This window comes from Pristiophorus japonicus, chromosome 20 (assembly GCF_044704955.1).
Source record: "Pristiophorus japonicus isolate sPriJap1 chromosome 20, sPriJap1.hap1, whole genome shotgun sequence".
Taxonomy (NCBI): Eukaryota; Metazoa; Chordata; class Chondrichthyes; family Pristiophoridae; genus Pristiophorus; species Pristiophorus japonicus.
This window is the reverse complement of record NC_091996.1, coordinates 9,802,259-9,825,700: the sequence shown is the minus strand read 5'-3', so window position 1 is coordinate 9,825,700 and position 23,442 is coordinate 9,802,259. Positions and strand designations below refer to the sequence as shown.

The window sequence follows — 23,442 nt, the reverse complement described above, 5'->3', positions numbered from 1 at the left end:
CAGGCTTCAAATCTGAGGCCTCTCCTGTCCTCCCCTGATAATTATACACATGCAGACCCACAGACGCACACACACCTGCACACACACAGACCCCCACCACACACACACACACACACACACACAAACAGACCCGCACAGATCCACCCTCGCACACAGACCGACAGACACACGCACACACAGACCGACACATCATCATCATAGGCAGTCTCTCGAAATTGAGTTCTCGGGTGACTGAACAGTCCAATACGGGAATTACAGTCTCTGTCACAGGTGGGATAGTCGTTGAGAAAGGGTGGGTGGGGAGTCTGGTTTGCCGCACGCTCCTTCCGCTGCCTGCGCCTGTTTTCTGCATGCTCACGACGATGAAACTCGAGGTGCCCAGCGCCTTCCCGGATGCTCTTCCTCCACTTCGGGCGGTCTTTGGCCAGGGACTCCCAGGTGTCAGTGGGGATGTTGCATTTTATCAAGGAGGCTTTGAAGGTGTCCTTGAAACGTTTCCTCTGCCCACCTGGGGCTCACTTGCCGTGTAGGAGTTCAGAGTAGAGCGCTTGCTTTGGGAGTCTCGTGTTGGACATGCGGACAATGTAGCCTGCCCAGTGGAGCTGGTCGAGTGTGGTCAGTGCTTCGATGCTGGCCTGATCGAGAACACTGACGTTGGTGCGTCTGTCCTCCCAGGGGATTTGCAGGATCTTGCGGAGACATCGTTGGTGGTATTTCTCGAGCGATTTGAGGTGTCTACTGTATATGGTCCATGTCTCTGAGCCATACAGGAGGGCGGGTATTACTACAGCCCTGTAGACCATAAGCTTGGTGCCAGATTTGAGGGCCTGATCTTCAAACACTCTCTTCCTCAGGCGACCGAAGGCTGCACTGGCGCACTGGAGGCGGTGTTGGACCTCGTCATCAATGTCTGCCCTTGCTGATAGTAGGCTCCTGAGGTATGGAAAGTGGTCCACGTTGTCGAAGGCCGTGCTGTGGATTTTGATGAGTGGGGTCAGGTTGGTGGAGGACCTTTGTCTTACGGATATTTCGTGTAAGGCCCATGCTTTTGTACGCCTCGGTGAAGATGTCGACGATGGCTTGGAGTTCAGTCTCTGAATGTGCGCAGACGCAAGCGTCTTCCGTGTACTGTAGTTCGACGACAGAGGATGGGACGGTCTTGGATCTAGTCTGGAGGCGACGAAGGTTGAACAGGTTCCCACTGGTTCTATAGTTTAGTTCCAGCGGGGGGGAGCTTGTTGAGCGTGAGGTGGAGCATTGCAGCGAGGAAGATCGAGAAAAGGGTTGACGCGATGACGCAGCCCTGCTTCAACCCGGTCTGGAAGTGGATTGGTCACACACACACACACACACACACACACACACACACACGTGAGATCAACCCTGCGAGCTCAGATGAACTGTGCACAGGAGAGAGATCGATCAGTCACCTGGTGTAGCACAGGGGAGAAATGTGTCTTTAAAAACAGCACCTCCCTCTTTAGAAGCTCACAGACCCTGTATTCTCTGACCGTAAAACATTCTGCCACTTTCACCCGTGTTTTGGCTGCAAGTGGCAGACACAACTTCCTCTTCGACAGAAACAACCCGTTCTTCCCCTCGCTGGATAGAGGAGCATTGACACACAGCCATTCGTGGTCTGGAGCCGGCAGCTCAGGGAGAAATCTGACCATTAAATCTTGAGAGTTTTAAAATGAACCAGGGAGAGAGAGAGAGAGCACCACAGCCTGGACTGAAGACCGATTCTGTGCTGGGTAACAGCGCCGAGTGCACGGGGACTGAAATCGCCCGTTAATAGCCGGACCGTCCACGGCGTGGTGAGCAACCACCGCTCAGTCGCTGACATTTCACAAACTGCCCTTGCGGATTTCCCCGGCGAGGAACGCCACCGCTCCACCTGTGTGGCCGCCTCGTCGACCCCGTGCCGACCCTCCTTCCGTCCCGCGGGTGCTGGGCCGCCGCCGGTCAGCGCCACCGACAGCTTTCCTGAGGCTGGACGGCGCATCCGCCCTTAAAGGGGAGGGCGTACTGCTGCGGCCGCCATTTTATTTTACTTGACGGCCGCCATCCGAGGTCGGCCAGACAAGGGCCGCCACGGGTTCAGTCGGCCCGCCAATAGGCAGCCCCGCACACCGCCCCCCCCCCCTCCCTTGGGTACTGGGCCGCTGGGCCGGCCGAAACCTTCCCTGGTGGCCCGGTGGGCGTCACTAAAATGGCTGCAGAGCTCGCAGCGGCCCTCCCCTTTAACCGAAGAGGGGGTGGGCACACACGTTGTGACGCGTCGCCGATGTGCTGCCGAGTCCGCACTGCACCAACACCACTTCCGGCCCTCAAACGTCCGACTTAACCGCCCGGTTTAATAACGGGCAAAACCTCGCGCAACATCGTGCCATGGATTGTGGCGGTGAATCAACTAAAAAAAAAAGTGAGAGAGCACCCTCCTTTCAGCCGGGGGGGGGGTCAATTCCGGCCCCTTCACCTTTTCCATTTTGGCATCAGTTCGTACAAATACATGTTTGAAAAATAACATTTCGGAGTCGGCGGAGAGGCCATCTTCCTGGTTTGAATTTTGACTCGGGGGAGATTTGGAGACTGCCAGATTTAGGCGAATGTGAATGATGCCGACAAGCTCTAGGTGTTGCCCCGGTCTCGTGGCCAATGTTCCTCCCCCCAACCAACATCACCAAAGCAAAAACTAAAGCGTTCGCTGGCGGTTCATCTCATTTCTATTCATCGTGCGTTGTCGGTGCAAAATGGCCACCATAGGGATCGTTCACCTCACGGCAGGGAAGGCCAAGGTGGAGATTTGATGGAGACGTTCAAAATTACGAAGGGCTTTGATAAGGACAGATAGGGAGAAACTTTCCATTGGCCGGAGCGTTAGTAACCAGATTTAAGATAAATGGCAAAAAAAAAGGCGTGGATTTATATAGCGTTTTTCACGACCACCGGACTTCTCAAAGTGCTTTACAGCCAATGAAGTACTTTTGGAGTGTAGTCACTGATGTGGGAAATGTGGCAGCCAACTTGCGCACAGCAAGCTCCCACAAAGCGCAATGTGATAATGACCGGATAATCTGTTTTTGTTATGTTGAGGGATAAATATTGGGCCCAGGACACCGGGGAGAACTCCCCTGCACTTCTTCGAAATAGTGGCCATGGGATCTTTTATGTCCACCTGAGAGAGCAGACGGGGCCTCGGTTTAACGTCTCATCCGAAAGATGGCACCTTCGACAGTGCGACACTAGGACAGGTGACCAAAAGCTTGCTCAAAGAGGCAGGTCTTAAAGCAGGAGAGAGGTGGAAAGATTCAGGGAAGGAATTGCAGAGCTTAGGGTCCAGGTGACTGACAGACAGAGTTGCAAATTCAACTCGGGGTGAATTACAAACACTTTGAAGCACAACGGTTGGACGGATTTTGCAGCTTGATGTAATCACTCCGAGTTCCCCTCTCCAAACACCATCTCACCTGTTGCTCCCTCACTTGGTGTCCAGCTCCTGGTACCTGGGGCAAAGTCAGTCCGGACAAACTCGCACACGGCACGTGGCCCAGCGCCCCTAACAGCAGAAAGCATTTCAAACAGTGAAACCGCAAAGCATGGCTTTCCCTTCATCCAATACCTGACGTCAGGATAACACTCAGACCGAATTCAGCGAGAGCGGCTGGGGAGGGAATTTATAAATAGCCATCGTCACAGGAGGAAAGCATCAGAGCCAAGACAGTGAGCAGCTGCTGCAGTCCCCACATGGAGCACTGCTTCCGATGGACTAGCTGTGGCTTATAGCCATGGTCATATCTCTGCAATCACGGTCACAGTGCTTTCTAACTGGCAGCACATTAGTGCCAAAAGTTGTGAGAACCAGAATGCTCTCATCAATATTTTGGGCATTACAGATGCTGGCTATTTTCGCTTGATCTGAAGCTACAGTGTCTTTCATCTGTTATTTAATTCTCTGCCATACTGACAATCCTTTGTTCCTTTCCCATGATCCATTCTCTCCTCCGGCCCCGCCCCCTCGCCTCTCCCTCGGCCCCACCCCCTCTCCTCCGGCCCCGCCCCCTCGCCTCTCCCTCGGCCCCACCCCCTCTCCCCCTGCCCCGCCCCCCACTCCTCTCCTCCTCCCCCGCCCCCACTCCTCGCCTCCTCCCCCGCCCCCACTCCTCGCCTCCTCCCCCGCCCCCACTCCTCGCCTCCTCCCCCGCCCCCACTCCTCGCCTCCTCCCCCGCCCCCACTCCTCGCCTCCTCCCCCGCCCCCACTCCTCGCCTCCTCCCCCGCCCCCACTCCTCGCCTCCTCCACCGTCCCCACTCCTCGCCTCCTCCACCGTCCCCACTCCTCGCCTCCTCCCCCGCCCCCACTCCTCGCCTCCGGCCCCGCCCCCACTCCTCGCCTCCTCCCCCGCCCCCACTCCTCGCCTCCTCCCCCGCCCCCACTCCTCGCCTCCGGCCCCGTCCCCACTCCTCGCCTCCGGCCCCGTCCCCACTCCTCTCCTCCGGCCCCGCCCCCACTCCTCGCCTCCGGCCCCGCCCCCACTCCTCGCCTCCGGCCCCGCCCCCACTCCTCGCCTCCGGCCCCGTCCCCACTCCTCGCCTCCGGCCCCGTCCCCACTCCTCTCCTCCGGCCCCGTCCCCACTCCTCTCCTCCGGCCCCGTCCCCACTCCTCGCCTCCGGCCCCGTCCCCACTCCTCTCCTCCTCCCCCGTCCCCACTCCTCCCCTCCTCCCCCGTCCCCACTCCTCCCCCGTCCCCACTCCTCCCCTCCTCCCCCGTCCCCACTCCTCCCCTCCTCCCCCGTCCCCACTCCTCTCCTCCTCCCCCGTCCCCACTCCTCCCCTCCTCCCCCGTCCCCACTCCTCCCCTCCTCCCCCGTCCCCACTCCTCCCCTCCTCCCCCGCCCCCACTCCTCGCCTCCGGCCCCGTCCCCACTCCGCTCCTCCGGCCCCGCCCCCACTCCTCTCCTCCGGCCCCGCCCCCACTCCTCTCCTCCGGCCCCGCCCCCACTCCTCGCCTCCGGCCCCGTCCCCACTCCTCTCCTCCGGCCCCGCCCCCACTCCTCTCCTCCGGCCCTGCCCCCACTCCTCTCCTCCGGCCCCGCCCCCACTCCTCTCCCCCGGCCCCGCCTCCACTCCTCTCCCCCGGCCCCGCCTCCACTCCTCTCCCCCGGCCCCGCCTCCACTCCTCTCCCCCGGCTCCGTCCGCACTCCTCTCTTCTGGCCCCGCCCCACTCCTCTCTTCTGGCCCCGCCCCCATTCCTCTCCCCCGGCCCCAACCCCACTCCTCTCCTCTCCCCCGGCCCCGCCCCCACTCCTCTCCCCCGGCCCCGCCCCCACTCCTCTCCCCCGGCCCCGCCCCCACTCCTCGCCTCTCCCCCGGCCCCGCCCCCACTCTCCTCTCCCCCAACCCCGCCCCCACTCTCCTCTCCCCCGGCCCCGCCCCCACTCTCCTCTCCCCCGGCCCCACTCCTCTCCTCTCCTCTGCCCCGGCCCCACTCCTCTCTTCTCCTCTGCCCCGCCCCCACTCCTCTCCACTGGCCCCGCCCCCGCCCCTCTCCTCCGGCCCCGTCCCCTCTCCTCATGCCCCGTCCCTTCTCCCCTGCTCTGCCCTTCTCCTTTGCTCTGCTCCCTTTTCCCCTGCTCTACCCTCAGCCCTCCCTCTCTCCTTGCTCAACCCCCTGCCCCGCCCTCTCTTCCTGCCCCACTCCACCTCTGAACCACCCACTCCCCTGCCTGCTGCCCCCTCCCATTCTCTCCCCTGCCCCAGTTATGCCGAATGAGATAAGCAACTTCAGTTGTGATGCTACTGGTAAATAATACACATACACATGCGCATGCACACACACACACACGTGAAGGCACACACTCGCGCACACTCACACTCGTGCAGAGGCAAACACACTCAACGACACAACATCGTCTCTCATAAGGTTAAGTTTTGTTTCAAGATTCATCATCTTATGGGGTACTGAAGTTGCATGATCAGCCATGACCATATTGAATGGTGGTGTAGGCTCGAAGGGCCTACTCCTGCACCTATTTTCTATGTTTCTATGTTAAGTACGCATAATGTCCTCTTTCAGATTTAAGTATTGTAGCAGTGACTCTGGTGGTATTATACGAGGCCGATTCACATAACACTGCACTAACCTGTGGTGATGCAGGGCTTATGTGCACTGGCACTGTAGGCGAGAGCCCGACAATCCCTGTCGGTCACGGTGATCAGCTGCAGGGCTTGCTGAAGGTCTGACGGAGCCGGCTGCTTCAGAAACTGCTCCTCCCGACTGTGGCACGGACTCAGAGAGTCGGCCTGAACTGGAGCATGCTGGAGATGAGCCATGGCCTCCTGCTGTGCCTGCGACTGGTGACACACAGTTACCATGCCTTCGACAGGCCCAGAGTCGACCTGCTCGGCCAGTTTCCTCTGCTGCTCTTGCTGCATTTGGCTCTCAACGGCCTGGATTAAAAGATCCAATGATGTTCTTCAAAAGGATGTCATTAAAAGAACAATTCATGCTAATACTACAGAGCAGGTCCGAATACTGGCCAAGGACCTAAGGAAGGATACACTTGCCATAGAGGGAGTGCAATGAAGGTTCACCAGACTGATTCCTGGGATTGGGGGCGGGGCGGGGGGGGGGGAATTATCTTATGAGGAGAGATTGAGCAGACCGGGCCTATATTCTCTAGAGTTTGGAAGAATGAGGTGTGATCTCATTGAAACGTACAAAATCCTTACAGGGTAGATGCTGGGAGAATGTTTCATTCGACCAGAAATGGACAGCCGCTCGACTCCACCGCAAACCAGCGGTAACAGGCCTGATTCAGGAGCTGCATTTCAGCCCCAAGATGGCACTGCAGTTATATAGGGCCCCAATGAGACCACTCCTGGAGTATTGTGTACAGTTTTGGTCTCCTTACCCAAGTAAGGCTGTAATTGCCATAGAGGGGTGCAATCAAGGTTCACCAGACTGATTCCTGGGATGGTGGGGGGTGGGGGGGGTGCGGGGATCGTTCTATGAGGAGAGATTGAGCAGGCTAGGCCTATATTCTCTAGAGTTTAGAAGAATGAGAGGTGATCTAATTGAAACATACAAAATCCTTACAGGGAAGATGCTGGGAGGATGTTTCCCCTGGCTGGGGAGTATAGAACCAGGGGTCACAGTCTCAGAATAAGGGGTCAGCCATTTAGGACTGAGATGAGGAGAAACTTCTTCACTCAGAGGGTGGTGAATCTTTGGAATTCTCTACCCCAGAGGGCTGTGGTGGCTCAGTTGTTGAGTACATTCAAGACAGAGATCAATAGATTTTTGGATATTAAGGGAACCAAGGAATATGGGGACAGTGGAGTTGAGGTAGAAGATCAGCCATGATCCCATTGAATGGCGGAGTAGGCTCCAGGGGCTGAGTGGCCCACTCCTGCTCCTAATTCTTATAATCTTATGATATATTCCACACCACTGTATTCAGTAATCTGAGACATGACGTGTGGTGAGTGTAGCGAGCTCGGGTGGATCAGGTGACTTTGGACCTGTGTTTCCCAAAGCTCTCCCCCACTGGGGGTTTTCCTCGTCCTCATGTCTGGGTCTGTTATGGACTCATTCATAGAGATTGGTCGCCGTGATTGGTCAACAACTCCATCATCGTTGGATCGTGTGACCACCAGGATGGTAGGAGGCGAACTAGAGGGACCTTGGTCTTTTGCAATCTAGCAATTCCTCTGTTCCTATTGAATAATCTATATTTTGAAGAAGAGCAGGCTGGCACTTCAGTGCAGTGCTGAGGGAGTGCTGCACTGTCGGAGGTGCCGTCTTTCGAATGATGTGTTAGACCGAGGCCCCATCTGCTCTCTCAGGTGGATGTAAAAGATCCTGCGGCACTATTTCAAAGAAGAGCAGGGCAGCAGTTATCCCTCCATTAAACAAAACCAGATTATCTGGTCACTATCCCATTGCTATTTGTGGGAGCTTGCTGTGTGCAAATTGGCTGCCGCGTTTCCCACATTACAACTTCAAAAAGCACCTCATTGGTTTTAAAGTACTTTGGGACATCCTGAGGTCATGAAAGGCGCTACAGAAATGCAAGTTCTTTCTATGAGACTCTCCACTATAAATTACTTAGTCCCCTTTTAGCTCCTCCCCACCCCCCCCAGAGAGGATTCATTTTTCACATTTTGAATGTTAGATATTTGGTTAGATGGCAGTCTTCCAATCTACCACAAGCGACTGACTGTACAATATACCTCCGAATGTACGTCGTACCTGCAGGATGAGTTGACTGGCTGCTGTAGACATCCCAGCACCTCGTTTGTTGCTAAGCAGTCCATCCAGCCCGAGCTGATGAAAATGGGAATCAAAAGGGTCAGTGTATGAAAGAGCCAAAAAAACTCAATTGACACATTGGAAGATCTCCCCTGGCATTGCTCATGGTGAGCTGGACAATAGGCTGGGTTATAACAATAGGCTTCAGGCCACAACCAGGAGCATGATCAGGCCAAATTGGCACTGACCCAAATAAGGAGATATTCGGACAAGTGGCCAAAAACTTGGTCAAGGTGTTACGGTTTTAAAGGAGGATGAGAGACGGAGAGGATTTTGGGAGGGAACTCCAGAGCTTAGGGCCCAGGCAGCCGAAGGTACGGCCGCCAATGGCGAGGCAAAGGAAGAGGGGGCGGGCCAAGAGGCCAGAATTGGAAGAGCACAGAGATCTTTGAGGGTTGTAGGGCTGGAGGAGGTGACAGATATAGGGAGGGTCGATCCAGGGAGCGGTTTGAACACGAGGATGAGAATTTAAAATTAGGCTAGAGTATATTTTAAATGATGAGAGATTGGGAAATGTTGGTGTTCAGAGGGACCTGGGTGTCCTTGTACACCAATCACTGAAAGTTAACCTGCAGGTACAGCAAGCAATTAGGAAAGCGAATGGTATGTTGGCCTTTATTACAAGAGGATTGGAGTATAAGAATAAAGACGTCTTACTGCAATTATATAGGGCCCTGGAGTATTGTGTACAGTTTTGGTCTCCTTATCCAAGGAAGGGTATTTGCCTAGAGTGCAACGAAGGTTCACCAGACTGATTCCTGGGATGGGGGGATTGTCCTATGAGGAGAGATTGAGTAGACTAGGCCTATATTCTATAGAGTTTAGAAGAATGAGAGGTGATCTCATTGAAACATACAAATTTTATACAGGGCTAGACAGGGTAGATAGAGGATGTTTCCTCTGGCTGGGGAGTCTAGAACCAGGGGTCACAGTCTCAGAATAAGGGCTTGGCCATTTAGGACAGAGATGACGAGAAATGTCTTCACTCAGAGGGTGGTGAATCTTAGGAATTCTCTACCCCAGGGGGCTGTGGTGGCTCAGTCTTTGAGTATATTTAAGACAGAGATCGATAGATTTTTGGATATTAAGGGAATCAAGGGACATGGGGATAGTGCAGGCAAGTGGAGTTGAGGTAGAAGATCAGCCATGATCTCACTGAATGGCGGAGCAGGCTCGAGGGGCCGAATGGCCTACTCCTGCTCCTATTTCTTATGTTCTTATGTCAGGGAGCACAGAAGCGATGGGCGAACAGGGCTTGGTGCGAGTTAGGTTACGGGCAGCAAAGGTTTGGATGAGCTCAGGTTTATGGAGGGCGAAGGATGGGAGGCTGGTCAAGAGAGCATTGGAATTAACCCTGCATTGTGATATTACAGTCCAAGATCGCCACAAAAACAGAATCACAACGAATACTACAAGGTACTCCTTCCTAGTATGTTACCGAGTTAACCCCACATAAGACATAATCCCAGAAATTACTATTGGTGATGTTAGTGATCAAATACTTAACATGTTTAGCAGAGGTAGATGTTTGGATATTAAGGGAATCCAGGGATATGGGGATAGTGTGGGAAGGTGGAGTTGAGATAGATGATCAGCCATGATCTTATCGAGTGGTGGAGCAGGCTCGAGGCGCCGCATGCCCGATTCCTGCTCCTATCTCTTATGACCGTAACCCATTTAAAATAAATGCCTCAGTTAAAATAGGAGACAGTGGGGGGGGGGGGGGAGTGGGATGTGAGAAGACCATGTTAAACATTTGTTTACAACTCGACTCTAGGCCCTGCTTACACTGCTATATTCAACCCCCAAAACGCAACATAAACTCACCAGAGGTCCTTGGCTGACTGGATTGTTGAGGCTTTGGGATGGTGCTTCCTGAAACGTCACATGCCCGAGGTCGGGAAGGGCAGCACATTGTCCACCGTCACAGCCGCTGATCGGCTGTGAGGGGATGTTGTATAACAAGGCTGCCTGGGACTGAGCTCTCAAGTTCCCGCCATTCTGCAGTGTCATACCGGAAGGCAGATCCAAGGTTTGAACCAGCACCTGAATGTTAAAAGAAAATAAGAGATTTGTTTTATTTTGGGAGCAACAGAGAAAATGACCGAAAATTCTGAGATTTCACTCAAGCCTCCCGAAGGTTCCAACTGCCGCCGGCTGACTCTGGGAATGATCCACAGTGCCACACCAAGTGCAAACCGGGACTCCGATAATATAATAACTGTGTCAGCCGTGGCTCAGTAGGCCCCTCGCCTCCCGAGTCAGAAGGTTGTGGGTTCAAGCCCCACTCCAGAGACTTGAACACATTCTCCAGGCTGACGCTCCTTTATTTCAGAATAAGAGGTCGCCCATTTAAAACTGAGATGAGGAAGAATTTCTTCTCTCAGAGGGTCATGAATCTTAGGAATTCTCTACCCCAGGGAGCTGTGGAGGCTGGGTCATTGAATATATTATATTTCAGGTGGAGAGACACAGATTTTTGAACGATAGGGGAGTCAAGGATTATGGGGAGCAGGCGGGGAAAGTGGAGTTGAGGCCAAGATCAGATCGGCCATGATCTTATTGAATGGTGGAGCAGGCTCGAGGGGCGAAATGGCCTATTCCTGTTCCTATTTCTTATGTTCTTAACGCAGTACCGAGGGAGCGCTGCACTGTCGGAGGTGCCGTCGTGCGGATGAGACATTAAACCGCGGTGCTGTCTGCCCTCTCGGGTGAACGTAAAAGATCCCGCGGCCACAGTTTTGAAGAAGAGCAGGGGAGTTCTCCCCGGTGTCCTGGGGCCAATATTGTTGCAGTTGATCGTAAAACGCTTTGGGATGTCCTGAGGTTGTGAAAGGTCTTTTTGTCAAGCTGTGTATAGCTCAGTGCCACAGCAGTGATTCATTTCCCCACTGAAGCGCTCGGAGGAGCCGACAATACTCATTTTAAACAGTTCACGTATTGTGTAATTTGCCTGGACTTAACATCTAGTTCACTGGCTCAAAAAGGAAACTTTGTAAGGTAAATAATGAATTCAAACAAAACAGTAGAGGGAGTGAGCACGTCTGGGGAACACATCACCACTTATGGTTTAAAGTAGTGCAGCCCGTGTCAACCCTCGCACTGCCGTCGATCTCAGGAGACACGAGGCATTCAGACAGCTCCCAGAGCCATCACAGACGCTAGACAAACAAATCATAGAAATTTACAGCACGGAAGGAGGCCATTTAGGCCTATCATGTCCACGCTGGCCGACCAAGAGCTATCCAGCCTAATCCCAGTTTCCAGCTCTCGGTCCGTAGCCCTGTAGGTTACGGCACTTCAAGTGCACATCCAAGTACTTTCTAAATGTGGTGAGGGTTTCTGCCTCTACCACCCTTTCAGGCACTGAGTTCCAGACCCCCACCACCCTCTGGGTAAATAAATTTTCCCTCAAATCTTCTCTAATCCTCCTACCAATTACATTAAATCTATGCCCCCTGGTTGTTGACCGCTTTGCCAAGAGAAATAGATCCTTCCTATCCTTTCTATCTAGCCCCTCATAATTGTATACATCATCATAGGCAGTCCCTCGGTATCGAGGAAGACTTACTTCAACTCTTAACATGAGTTCTTAGGTGGCTGTACAGTCCAATACGAGAACCACAGTCTCTGTCACCACCACCTGTAATTGTATACACCTCAATAATGTCTCCCCTCAGCCTCCTCTGTTTCAAAGAAAACAAACCCAGCCTATCCAATCTTTTCTCGTAGCTAAAATGCTGCAATCCAGACAACATCCTTGTAAATCTCCTCTGTACCCTCTCTAGTGCAATCACATCTTTCCTGCATTGTGGTGACCAAAACTGCACGCAGTACTCTAGCAGTGGCCTAACTAGTGTTTTATACAGTTCAAGCATAACCCCCCTGCTCTTTTATCCTATGCCTCGGCTAATAAAGGCAAGTATTCTGTATGCCTTCTTCCTTCTTAACCACCTCATCTATCTGGCCTGCTACCTTCAGGATTCTGTGGACATGCACTCCAAGGTCCCTCTGTTCCTCTACACTTCTCAGTGTCCTACCATTTAATGTGTATTCCCTTGCCTTGTTAGCCCTCCCCAAATTCTCCTTACACTTCTCCGGATTGAATTCCATTTGCCACTGTTTTGCCCAGTTCATTGTTATCTTCCTGTAGTCTACAGCTTTCTTCTTCATTATCAATAGCAGCTCCTTGACACAGCAACAGATCGCAACCGTCAGCTGGGAGGAGGGGCGGAGATGGGGGGTGACTGCGATTTCGGTCCTGTTGCTGTCATTCTAAGAAAAGATCCCTGCGAGTGGTCGAGGTGTCAAATGGCGCCTCTGTTTGGTGCCAAGATATTCCAAAGACTACAGAGCTTTCAGCTGAATGAAAGAAGTTGGTTGCCGCGTGTCCCATATTACAACACTGACTATACTCAAAAAGTACTTCATTGGCTGTAAAGCGCTTTGAGACATCCGGTGGTCGTGAAAGACGCCATATAAATCCAAGTCTTTCTTTTCTTTATAGTGCCATTCACAAACTCAAGACGTCCCAAAACAGTTCACAACCAATCAAGTACTTTTCCTTTTGGAAGTGTAGTCACTGCTGTAATGTAGGAAATGTGGCAGCCACATGGCGCAAAGCAAGCTCCAATAAACAGCAATGTGATAATGACCAAATCATCTGTTTTTAGTGATGCTGATTGAGGAATAAATATTGGCCCAGGACACTGGGGAAAACTCCCCTGCTCTTTTACATTCCACCCAAGAGGGCAGACGGGGCCTCGTTTTAACGTCTCATCCGAAAGATGTACCTCCCTCAGCACTGCCCCTCCGACAGTGCGGCGCTCCCTCAGCACTGCCCCTCCGACAGTGCGGCGCTCCCTCAGCACTGCCCCTCGACAGTGCGGCGCTCCCTCAGCACTGCACTCCCTCAGCACTGCCCCTCCGACAGTGCGGCGCTCCCTCAGCACTGCCCCCTCAGCACTGCACTCCCTCAGCACTGCCCCTCGACAGTGCGGCGCTCCCTCAGCACTGCCCCTCCGACAGTGCGGCGCTCCCTCAGCACTGCCCCTCCGACAGTGCGGCGCTCCCTCAGCACTGCCCCTCCGACAGTGCGGCGCTCCCTCAGCACTGCACTGGAGTGTCAGCCTGGATTTTGTGCTCAAGACTCTGGAGTGGGACTTGAACCCACGAATGACTAGACTCCTTCAGAATGAAAAACCCACCTCTCCCAGGATACTTTCTGCCATTTTATTAAAAAAGATTTTAAACTACACGGTTGTGTTGAGGAGATACAATAAGTATCTTTGCTGTGACCCCCACAGTAAGGGAACGCAGAGCATGGAGGGCAGGGCAAGCAACTCGTGGTCTGAAAACAGAACCCAACCAGCGAGGGAGGACTTAACAGAGATGGAAATTGGTGCCACAAGAATCACCACCGCAGTGATTTGTAAAGTACAGGGCGAGCATCCGAAATCTGGAGTTCCAAAATTTGGAATGTTCCGTAATCCGGACCGGCTGCCAGAGTCCCCCGAATCTCGGCCGCCCCGGGACCTCTATCACCGCCCGGAACCCCGCCACTGCCCGGAACCCCTTATCTTACCTCACCTCGGCCACCTCAGGCGTTTCCGGTTTTGGGACGTCAGAAAGACATTCTGAAATCCGGAAATACCAAAAATCCGGAATGGCCTCGGTCACGAGATTTCCGGATTTCGGATGCTCCACCTGTACCAGTAGATCCCCTGTGGCCTATCTCACCCCATGTGTCCCGAGAACAGCAGTGAGCAGGCAGTAGGCCCCGCACTGCCACCTAGTGGCAGTTGCCTGCAGCATCCTGTGGCCCTGTTGACACGGGCAATTCCCGTTATAACGGACTGCACTAACAGTCTCAGTGACATACGTCGACATCAAGCCACGACCAGCGTTGGTGACAACGGGAAGTGGTTTGCGGACACACAGGGGTTTTGCACGCCCTTGTGTGTATATATAAACATAGCACCCTTTAACAAAGTCAACACTAGGGCACAACGGGACTGTCCCATTAATCATTAATGCACCGTGCCATGAGATGAGGCAAAGAACCATTAGCACAGAAGGAGGCCATTCGGCCCATCGTGCCTGTGCCGGCTCCTTGGTAGAGTTATCCAATTAGTCCCACTCTCCCGCTCGCAACCCATAATCCCTGCAAATGTTTCCTTTTCAAGTATTTATCCAATTCCCTTTCAAAAGTTACTGTTGCAGGCAGCGCATTCCAGTGGTAGGAAATTAGTCGCATTTTGCAACTCCCTGCACAGCAAGTCCCAAACCACAGCCTGGGCATGAGGAAAGTGCCAAGTGGAAGCGAATGAACAGAAATCAGAAACATGTCAGCACATGTCTCTCATTCAGTATTGAAAGAAACAAAAAGACTTGCATTTCTATAGCGCCTTTCGCGACCTCAGGAGGTCCCAAAGCGCTTTACAGCCAATGAAGTACTTCCGAAGTGTAGCTATGCAACAGCGCACAGCAAGGTCCCACAAAGAACAATGTGATCGTGACCACCGGAGGTGGTTGAGGAATAAATACTGCCCAGGACAGCGGGAAGAACTCCCATGCTCTTCTTCGATTAGTGCTGTGGGATCTTTTACGTCCACCTGAAAGGACAGGCGGGGGCCTCAGTTTATCGTCTTATCTGAAAGACGACACTTCAGTAGTGCACTGAAGTTCCAGTCTAGATCTTGTGGAGCGAGACTTGAACCCACAACCTTCAGACTCAAGAGGCGAGAGTTTTTAAAAATCTATTCCTGGGATGTGGGCGTCGCTGGCAAGGCCGGCATTTATTGCCCATCCCCAATTGCCCCTTGAGAAGGTGGTGGTGAGCCGACTTCTTGAACCGCTGCAGTCCGTGTGGTGAAGGTGCTCCCACGGTGCTGTTAGGGAGGGAGTTCCAGGATTTTGACCCAGCGCCGATTAAGGAACGGCGATATATTACCAAGTCAGGGTAGTGTGCGACTTGGAGGGGAACGTGGAGCTGATGGTGTTCCCACGTGCCTTCTGCCCTTGTCCTTCTAGGCGGTAGAGGCTGCGGGTTTGGGAGGTGCTGCCGAAGAAGCCTTGGCGAGTTGCTGCAGTGCATCTTGTAGATGGTGCACACTGCAGCCAGGGGGCGCCGGTGGTGGAGGGAGCGAGTATTTGAGGTGGGGATGGGGGGTCGATCAAGCGGGCTGCTTTGACCTGGATGGTGTCGAGCTTCTTGAGCATTGCTACCCACTGAGCCAAGGCTAGCAGTGCCGGGTTATAGAGCGCTCCTGACAGAGGCCTGGAAGCAAATGCTTACCGACTTTTATCAGTCAGGGAAAGGAGGAGCAGTGTGGGGTGGGCGAGGGGAACAAACACACACATAAAGCCCAGGGTTCACCTGAATATCACTCCGTTGAAGCACATCCTGGAGGATTCCTATGGATTGCACTGCCGACACCATCTGGGAGTGGCTGGGATTCTGCAGTAACTGTGCGATCAACGGCCCCTCTTTCAGTATCTGCTGCTGTTGCTGCGTTGCTCTGGCCTCCAGTCCCACCGGTTGCTGTTGGGTTAGGTCACCACTCGGTTGATGCAGGGACGGCGGCTGAGGGCTGATGACCTGAGACGTTCCGAGGAGCTGCAGCTGCAGAAGAGGCAGCTGGGTCACAGCGGTTTCTGGCTGAGAAAAGAAAAATGGGAGAATTTGAATTTCCTCAGGACACAGCCCCCCCCGGACGTTCCGAAGTGCTTTACAGCCAATGAAGTACTTTTTGGAGTGGAGTTACTGTTGTAATGTGCGCTCCAGTGCACCAGCGCAGCCTTCGGCCGCCTGAGGAAGAGTGTTCGAAGATCAGGCCCTCAAATCTGGCACCAAGCTTATGGTCTATAGGGCAGTAGTGATACCCGCCCTCCTGTATGGCTCAGAGATGTAGACCATGTACAGTGGACACCTCAAATCGCTGGAGAAATACCACCAACTATGTCTCCGCAAGATCCTGCAAATAGCCTGGGAGAACACACGCACCAACATCAGTGTCCTCGATCAGGCCAACATCCCCAGCATCAAAGCACTGACCACACTCGACCAGCTCCGTTGGGTGGGCCAAATTGTTCGCATGCCTGTCACAAGACTCCCAAAGTAAGCGCTCTACTCGGAACACCTACATGGCAAGCGAGCCCCAGGTGGACAGAGGAAAAGTTTCAAGGACACCCTCAAAGCCTCCTTGATAAAATGCAACATCCCCACCGACACCTCGGAGTCCCTGGCCAAAGACCGCCCTAAGTGGAGGAAGAGCATCCGGGAAGGCGCTGAGCACCTCGAGTCTCGTCGCCGAGAGCATGCAGAAAGCAAGCGCAGGCAGCGGAAGCAGCATGCGGCAAGCCAGACTCCCCGCCCACCTTTTCCTTCAACTCTGTGACAGAGACTGTAATTCCCGTATTGGACTGTTCAGTCACCCGAGAACTCACTTTTAGAGTGGAAGCAAGTCTTCCTCGATTTCGAGGGACTGCCTATGGTTGATGATGATGTCGGAAACGTGACATCCATCTAGCGCACAGCAACCTCCCACAAACAACAACGTGATAATCTGTATTTTTGTTTTGTTGATTGAGGGATAAATATTGGCCAGGACACTGGGGATAACTTCCCTGTTCTTCTTCGAAATAGTACCATAGGATCCTTAACATCTCATCTGAAAGACGGCACCTCCAACAGTGCAGCACTCCCCCAGCACTGCACTGGGAGTGTCAACCTAGATTGCTGGGCTCAAGTCCCTGGAGTGGGACTCGACCCACAACCTTCTGACCCAGAGGAGAGTGTGCTACCCACTGAGCCAACAGCTGACACGGAAGAACTTGCATTTACACAGCCACTTTCGTGGCCATGGGACGTCCCAAAGCTTCCATGAAGTACTTTTTGAAGGGCGGTTGGCTATGTTCCCTCTAAAAACAAAATTCCGTGCGCGGTCCCTTTAACTGGCTGCGCGGCCCAATCAAATATTGGCACGTGCGCGGTTTCTTCCACGTTAATGCCGGTGAGTGGTCTGCTCAGGACTCGGTTGTCACTGTTGCAACGTGGGAAACATGGCAGCCAATTTTGCAAACAGCAATGTGACAATGACCAGATGATGTGTTATCTGGCAGAGAGGAGAAATCTGCAGTATCACAAAAATATAAACTCACCTTTTTATAATGGAGAAACCTCGATGAAGACATCGAGGCAAAGAATTAGTTCGATTAGAGTAGGTCCTGGCCAATATTTATCCCTCATTTAACATAACAAAAAAAAAACAAAATCATCACATTGCTGGTTGTGGGAGTTTGCCGTCACGTTTCCCACAGTGACCACACTCCAAAAGTACTGCATTGGCTGTAAAGCGCTTTGAGACGTGCGGTGGTCGTGAAAGGTGCTATATAAATGCAAGTCTTTCTTTTCTTTTTAAGGTAACCTTAAGGGGTACAGTACACACATTCATCAGGATGTCACCACGGCTTTAAGGGTTATATCAGAAGGACAGATTGGCTTGTAGTCCGTCGAGTTTAGAAGGTGGAATGGTGCCCTAATTAAAGTGATTAAGGGATTCGATAGGTTACATAGAAACATAGAAAATAGGTGCAGGAGTAGGCCATTCGGCCCTTCGAGCCTGCACCACCATTCAATAAGATCATGGCTGATCATTCCCTCAGGACCCCTTTCCTGCTTTCTCTCCATACCCCTTGATCCCTTTAGCCGTAAGGGCCATATCTAACTCCCTCTTGAATATATCCAATGAACTAGCATCAACAACTCTCTGTGGCAGGGAATTCCATAGGTCAACAACTCTCTGTGGCAGGGAATTCCATAGGTCAACAACTCTCTGTGGCAGGGAATTCCACAGGTTAACAACTCTCTGACTGAAGAAGTTTCTCCTCATCTCAGTCCTAAATGGCCTACCCCTTATCCTAAGACTATGTCCCCTGGTACTGAACTTCCCCAACATCGGGCACATTCTTCCCGCATCTAACCTGTCCCGTCCGGTCAGAATCTTATACATTTCTATGAGATCTCCCCTCATCCTTCTGAACTCCAGTGAATAAAGGCCCAGTCGATCCAGTCTCTCCTCATATGTCAGTTCTGCCATCCCGGGAATCAGTCTGCTGAACCTTCGCTGCACTCCCTCAATAGCAAGAACGTCCTTCCTCAGATTAGGAGACCAAAACTGAACACAATAGTCCAGGTGTGGCCTCACTAAGGCCCTGCACAACTGCAGCAAGACCTCCCTGCTCCTATACTCAAATCCCCTAGCTATGAAGGCCAACATGCCATTTGCCTTCTTCACCGCCTGCGGTATCTGCATGCCCACTTTCAATGACTGATGTACCATGACACCCAATTCTCGTTGCACCTCCCCTTTTCCTAATCTGCCACCATTCAGATAATATTCTGCCTTCGTGTTTTTTCCTCCCAAAGTGGATAACCTCACATTTATCCACATTATACTGCATCTGCCATGCATTTGCCCACTCACCAAACCTGTCAAAGTCGTCCTGCAGCCTCTTAGCGTCCTCTTCACAGCTCAAACCGCCACCCAGCTTAGTGTCATCTGCAAACTTGGAGATATTACACAATTCCTTCATCCAATACAGAGATGCTATTACCTCTGGTGGGGGGAGTCCAGAACAAGAGGCCACAATCTTAAAATTAGAGCTAGGCCATTCAGGGGTGATGTCAGGAAGCACTTCTCCACACAAAGGGTGGTGGAAATCTGGAACCCCCCTCAAAGGCTGTAGATGCTGGGGGTCAATTTAAAATTTCAAGACTCAGATTTTTTGTTAGGTAACGGAATCAAGGGATATGGAGCGAAGGGGATATGGAGTGAAGGTAAAGGGAGTGGAGGTGAACAGCGGCCGTTATCGAATTGAATGCTGTTCACAGGCTCGAGGGGTTGAATGACCTCCTCCTGGTTCCTATGCTATTGGAAACAGACTCGGTCAGCCCTCAGTCCTGCCTCCGGAAGACCCGATGAGTGAAGTTGTAGATCTCCTGGCACCACAGCCACTGATGGGGGAGACTAGAACTAGAGGGCATGATCTTAGAATAAGGGGCTGCCCATTTAAAACTGAGATGAGGAGAAATGTCTTCTCTCAGAGGGTTATAAATCTGTGGAAGTCGCTGCTTCAGAGAGCTGTGGAAGCTGGGACATTGAATAAATTTAAGACAGAAATAGACAGTTTCTTAAACGATAAAAGGATAAAGGTTTATGGAGAGCGGGCGGGGAAGTGGAGCTGAGTCCATGATCAGATCAGCCATGTTCGTATTAAATAGTGGAGCAGGCTCGAGGGGCCGTATGGCCTACTCCTGTTCCTATTTCTTATGTTCTTATGCAATCTGAGGTCCCTTGGCCCAGATAACCAGAGCCAAGGGGCCTCTATAACCAGAGCCAAACTATGCTGCAGCAGCCCCTCCCTATCTCTGCAACCTCCTAGATCTCTGTGCTCCTCCACTTCTTGACCTCTTGTGCATCCCCGATTTTAATTGCTCAACCATTGCCGGCCGTGCATTCAGCTGCCTGGGCCCCAAGCTCTGGAGTTCCCTCCCTAAACCTCTCCACCTCTCTCCCTTCCTTTAAGAGACTCCTTAAAACCTACCTCTGACCAAACTTTTGGATATCTGCCCTAATATCTCCTTATGTGGTTTAGTGTCAAATTTTGTTTGATAATTGCTTCTGTGAAGTGCCTTTGGGACTTTTACTGCTTTAAAGGCGCTATATAAATGGATGTTGTTGTTGTTGCAATAGCTGGTCCCTGTAAATGCAGAGCCCTCCTGTCGCAGGAATTGGGTACTGCAATACACCGTATTCCTCACTTTAGACTTTATACACGTGTAAACCCAGATATCACAGCTGCGAAATGAGCTGAACATTTTCAGAGTCTGTATTTCTAGTTTAGTGGAAGCATTAAGCCGTTTAAAATAAATGTGTTAAAGCCTGCACGAAAAGGAACATCGTAAGTCCACATGATATTGTCAACGGTGGATCATGGAGTGAGAGTGTGAGTCTGAGAGTGAGACAGAGTGTATGAGAAAGAACGAGAGTGTCTGTGAATAAGTGAGAGAGCAAGTGTGTGAGAGAGAGCGAGTGTGAAAGAGAGCGCGAGAGCGTGCGTAAGAGTGAGAGCGAGAGCGTGCGTAAGAGTGAGAGCGAGAGAGTGCCTAAGAGTGAGAGCGAGAGAGTGCGTAAGAGTGAGAGCGAGAGAGTGCGTAAGAGTGAGAGCGAGAGAGTGCGTAAGAGTGAGAGCGAGAGAGTGCGTAAGAGTGAGAGCGAGAGAGTGCGTAAGAGTGAGAGCGAGAGAGTGCGTAAGAGTGAGAGCGAGAGAGTGCGTAAGAGTGAGAGCGAGAGAGTGCGTAAGAGTGAGAGCGAGAGAGTGCGTAAGAGTGAGAGCGAGAGAGTGCGTAAGAGTGAGAGCGAGAGAGTGCGTAAGAGTGAGAGCGAGAGAGTGCGTAAGAGTGAGAGCGAGAGAGTGCGTAAGAGTGAGAGCGAGAGAGTGCGTAAGAGTGAGAGCGAGAGAGTGCGTAAGAGTGAGAGCGAGAGAGTGCGTAAGAGTGAGAGCGAGAGAGTGCGTAAGAGTGAGAGCGAGAGAGTGCGTAAGAGTGAGAGCGAGAGAGTGCGTAAGAGTGAGAGAGTGGGTAAGAGTGAGAGCGAGAGAGCGCGTAAGAGTGAGAGCGAGAGAGCGCGTAAGAGTGAGAGCGAGAGAGCGGGTAAGAGTGAGAGCGAGTGTGTAAGAGTGAGAGCGAGTGTGTAAGAGTGAGAGCAAGTGTGTAAGAGTGAGAGCAAGTGTGTAAGAGTGAGAGCAAGTGTGTAAGAGTGAGAGCAAGTGTGTAAGAGAGCGAGCGAGAGTGAGTGAGTGAGTGAGGTGAGGTGAGGTGTGCGAGTGTTATCCCTCTTTAGATTCTCTTCCTCATCAATGCTCAGCTGACCGGGTCCTTTGAGCAGACCACTCCCAAGACCCGGTCACGGTCATTCTGCCACTGCCCAGCAGGTGGAGCGAGAGTGCCGCAGGCTGATTGGGCCCTCCACCAATGCAGCACATCCCAGCCCTTGTTGGGACAGCTCTACGACCAGCCCAATCCCTTTCTTTCGAATGCTCTCTCCCGAGGGAGGGTTGTTGGCGGTACCTGCAGCTGCTGGTAGCTATGTTGTCGCTGCTGCTGAAGGACCTGAACTTGCTTCTTCAGCACTTTGATTTGTTGTTGCTCGAACTGCAGCTGAAGCTGGTTTAAAGAAGGTAACATTTAGAAGAGAGCACAGAACGTAAGCAATTGCAGGAATACGCACAAACCCGTTGTGGCAGATAAAAGTATTTTTTATTACAAGCAGTAATCATAGAATGACATAGGATAGATATAGGGCACAGAAACATAACATAAGAAATAGGAGCAGGAGTAGGCCACATGGCCCTTCGAGCCTGCTCCACCATTTAATATGATCATGGCTGATCCGATCATGGACTCAGGTCCACTTCCCCGCCCGCTCCCCATAACCCCTTATCGGTTAAGAAACTGTCTATCTCTGTCTTAAATTTATTCAATGACCCAGCTTCCACAGCTCTCTGAGGCAGCGAATTCCACAGATTTACAAACCTTAGAGAAGAAATTCCTCCTCAGCTCAGTTTTAAATGGGCGGCTCTTTATTCTGACACTATGCCCCCTGGTTTTAGTTTCCCCTAACAGTGGAAACAGGCCATTCGGCCCAACCAGTCCATACCGGTGTTTATGCTCCACTCGAGCCTCCTCCCGTCTTTCCTCATCTAACTCGATCATCTTAACCCTCTATTCCCTTCTCCCTCATATGCTTGTCCGGTCTCCCCCTTAAATGCATCTACACTATTCGCTTCAACCACTCCCTGTGATAGCGAGTTCCACATTCTCACCACTCTCTGGGTAAAGAAGTTTCTTCTAAATTCCCTATTTGATATTTTGGTGACTATCTTGTATTGATGGCCTCTAGTTATGCTCTTCCCCACAAGTGGAAACATTCTCTGTGTGTCTACTCTATGAAAATCTTTCATAATTTTTAAAGACCTCTATCCTAGCCTGCGGTGTTGCTCACCATTAGTTGGCTAATGTGCAAGGAAGTTAAGCTAACTTCGTGCAATACTGTGTGCAGTTCTGGTTACCACATTACAGGAAAGATGTGATTGCACTGGGGAGGGTACAGAGGAGATCTACGAGGATTTTGCCTGGACTGGAGAATTTTTAGCTACGAGGAAAGATTGGATAGGCTGGGTTTGTTTTCTTTGGAACAGAGGAGGCCGAGGGGAGACCTTATTGAGGTGTATAAAATTATGAGGGGTCTCAATAGAGTGGATAGGAAGGACCTATTTCCTTTAGCAGAGGGGTCAACAACCAAGGGCTTAAAGTAATTAGTAGGAGGTTTAGAGGGGATTTGAGGAGAATTTTTTTCATCCAGAGGGTGGTGGGGGTCTGGAACTCACTGCCTGAAAGGGTGGTAGAGGCAGAAACACTCACCACATTTAAAGAGTACTTGGGTGTGCACTTGAAGTGCCGTAACCTACAGGGCTACGGACCAAGAAAGTGGGATTAGGCTGGATAGCTTTTTGTTGGCCGGCGCAGACACAATGGGCCGAAATGGCCTCCTTCCGTGCTGTAAATTTCTATGATTCTATGCAGCTAAATCTTTATAATTACACAGAGTGTACAGCACAGAAACAGGCCATTCGACCCAACAGCTCCGTGCCGGTGTTTATGCTCCATACCAGCCTCCTCCCACCCCTCTTCATCTCACCCTATCGACATATCGTTTTCTATTCCTTTCTCCCTCATGTGTTTAACCAGCTTCCCCTTAAATGCATCGATACTATTCACCTCTACTACTCCCTGTGGCAGCGAGTTCCACATTCTCACCACTGGGTAAAGCACTGGTTAGGCCTCAGCTGGAGCGCTGTGTCCATTTCTGAGCACCACACTTTAGGAAGGATGTCAAGGCCTTGGAGAGGGTGCGGAGGAGATTTACCAGGGATGAGGGACTTCAGTTATGTAAAGAGACTAGAGAAGCTGGGAAGGGTTCTGCTTAGATTAAGGGGAGATTTAACAGAGGTATTCAAAATTACAAAGGGGTTTTGATAGAGTAAATGAGAAATTGTTTCCAC

General features: G+C 52.0%; 1 protein-coding gene across 1 annotated transcript in view; it reads right to left on the bottom strand.

The window, feature by feature from the left end:
• LOC139233157 (uncharacterized) overlaps positions 1-23,442 on the bottom strand; it is a 56,602-nt gene that overhangs the window by 3,128 nt on the left and 30,032 nt on the right. The window contains exons 12-17 of the mRNA XM_070863737.1: positions 21,449-21,544; positions 15,695-15,976; positions 10,144-10,362; positions 8,257-8,331; positions 6,146-6,452; positions 3,471-3,559 (exon numbers count right to left, since the gene is read on the bottom strand). Of these exons, the coding sequence (XP_070719838.1) occupies positions 3,471-3,559; positions 6,146-6,452; positions 8,257-8,331; positions 10,144-10,362; positions 15,695-15,976; positions 21,449-21,544 (1,068 nt within the window). The remainder of the gene's footprint in view (positions 1-3,470; positions 3,560-6,145; positions 6,453-8,256; positions 8,332-10,143; positions 10,363-15,694; positions 15,977-21,448; positions 21,545-23,442) is intronic.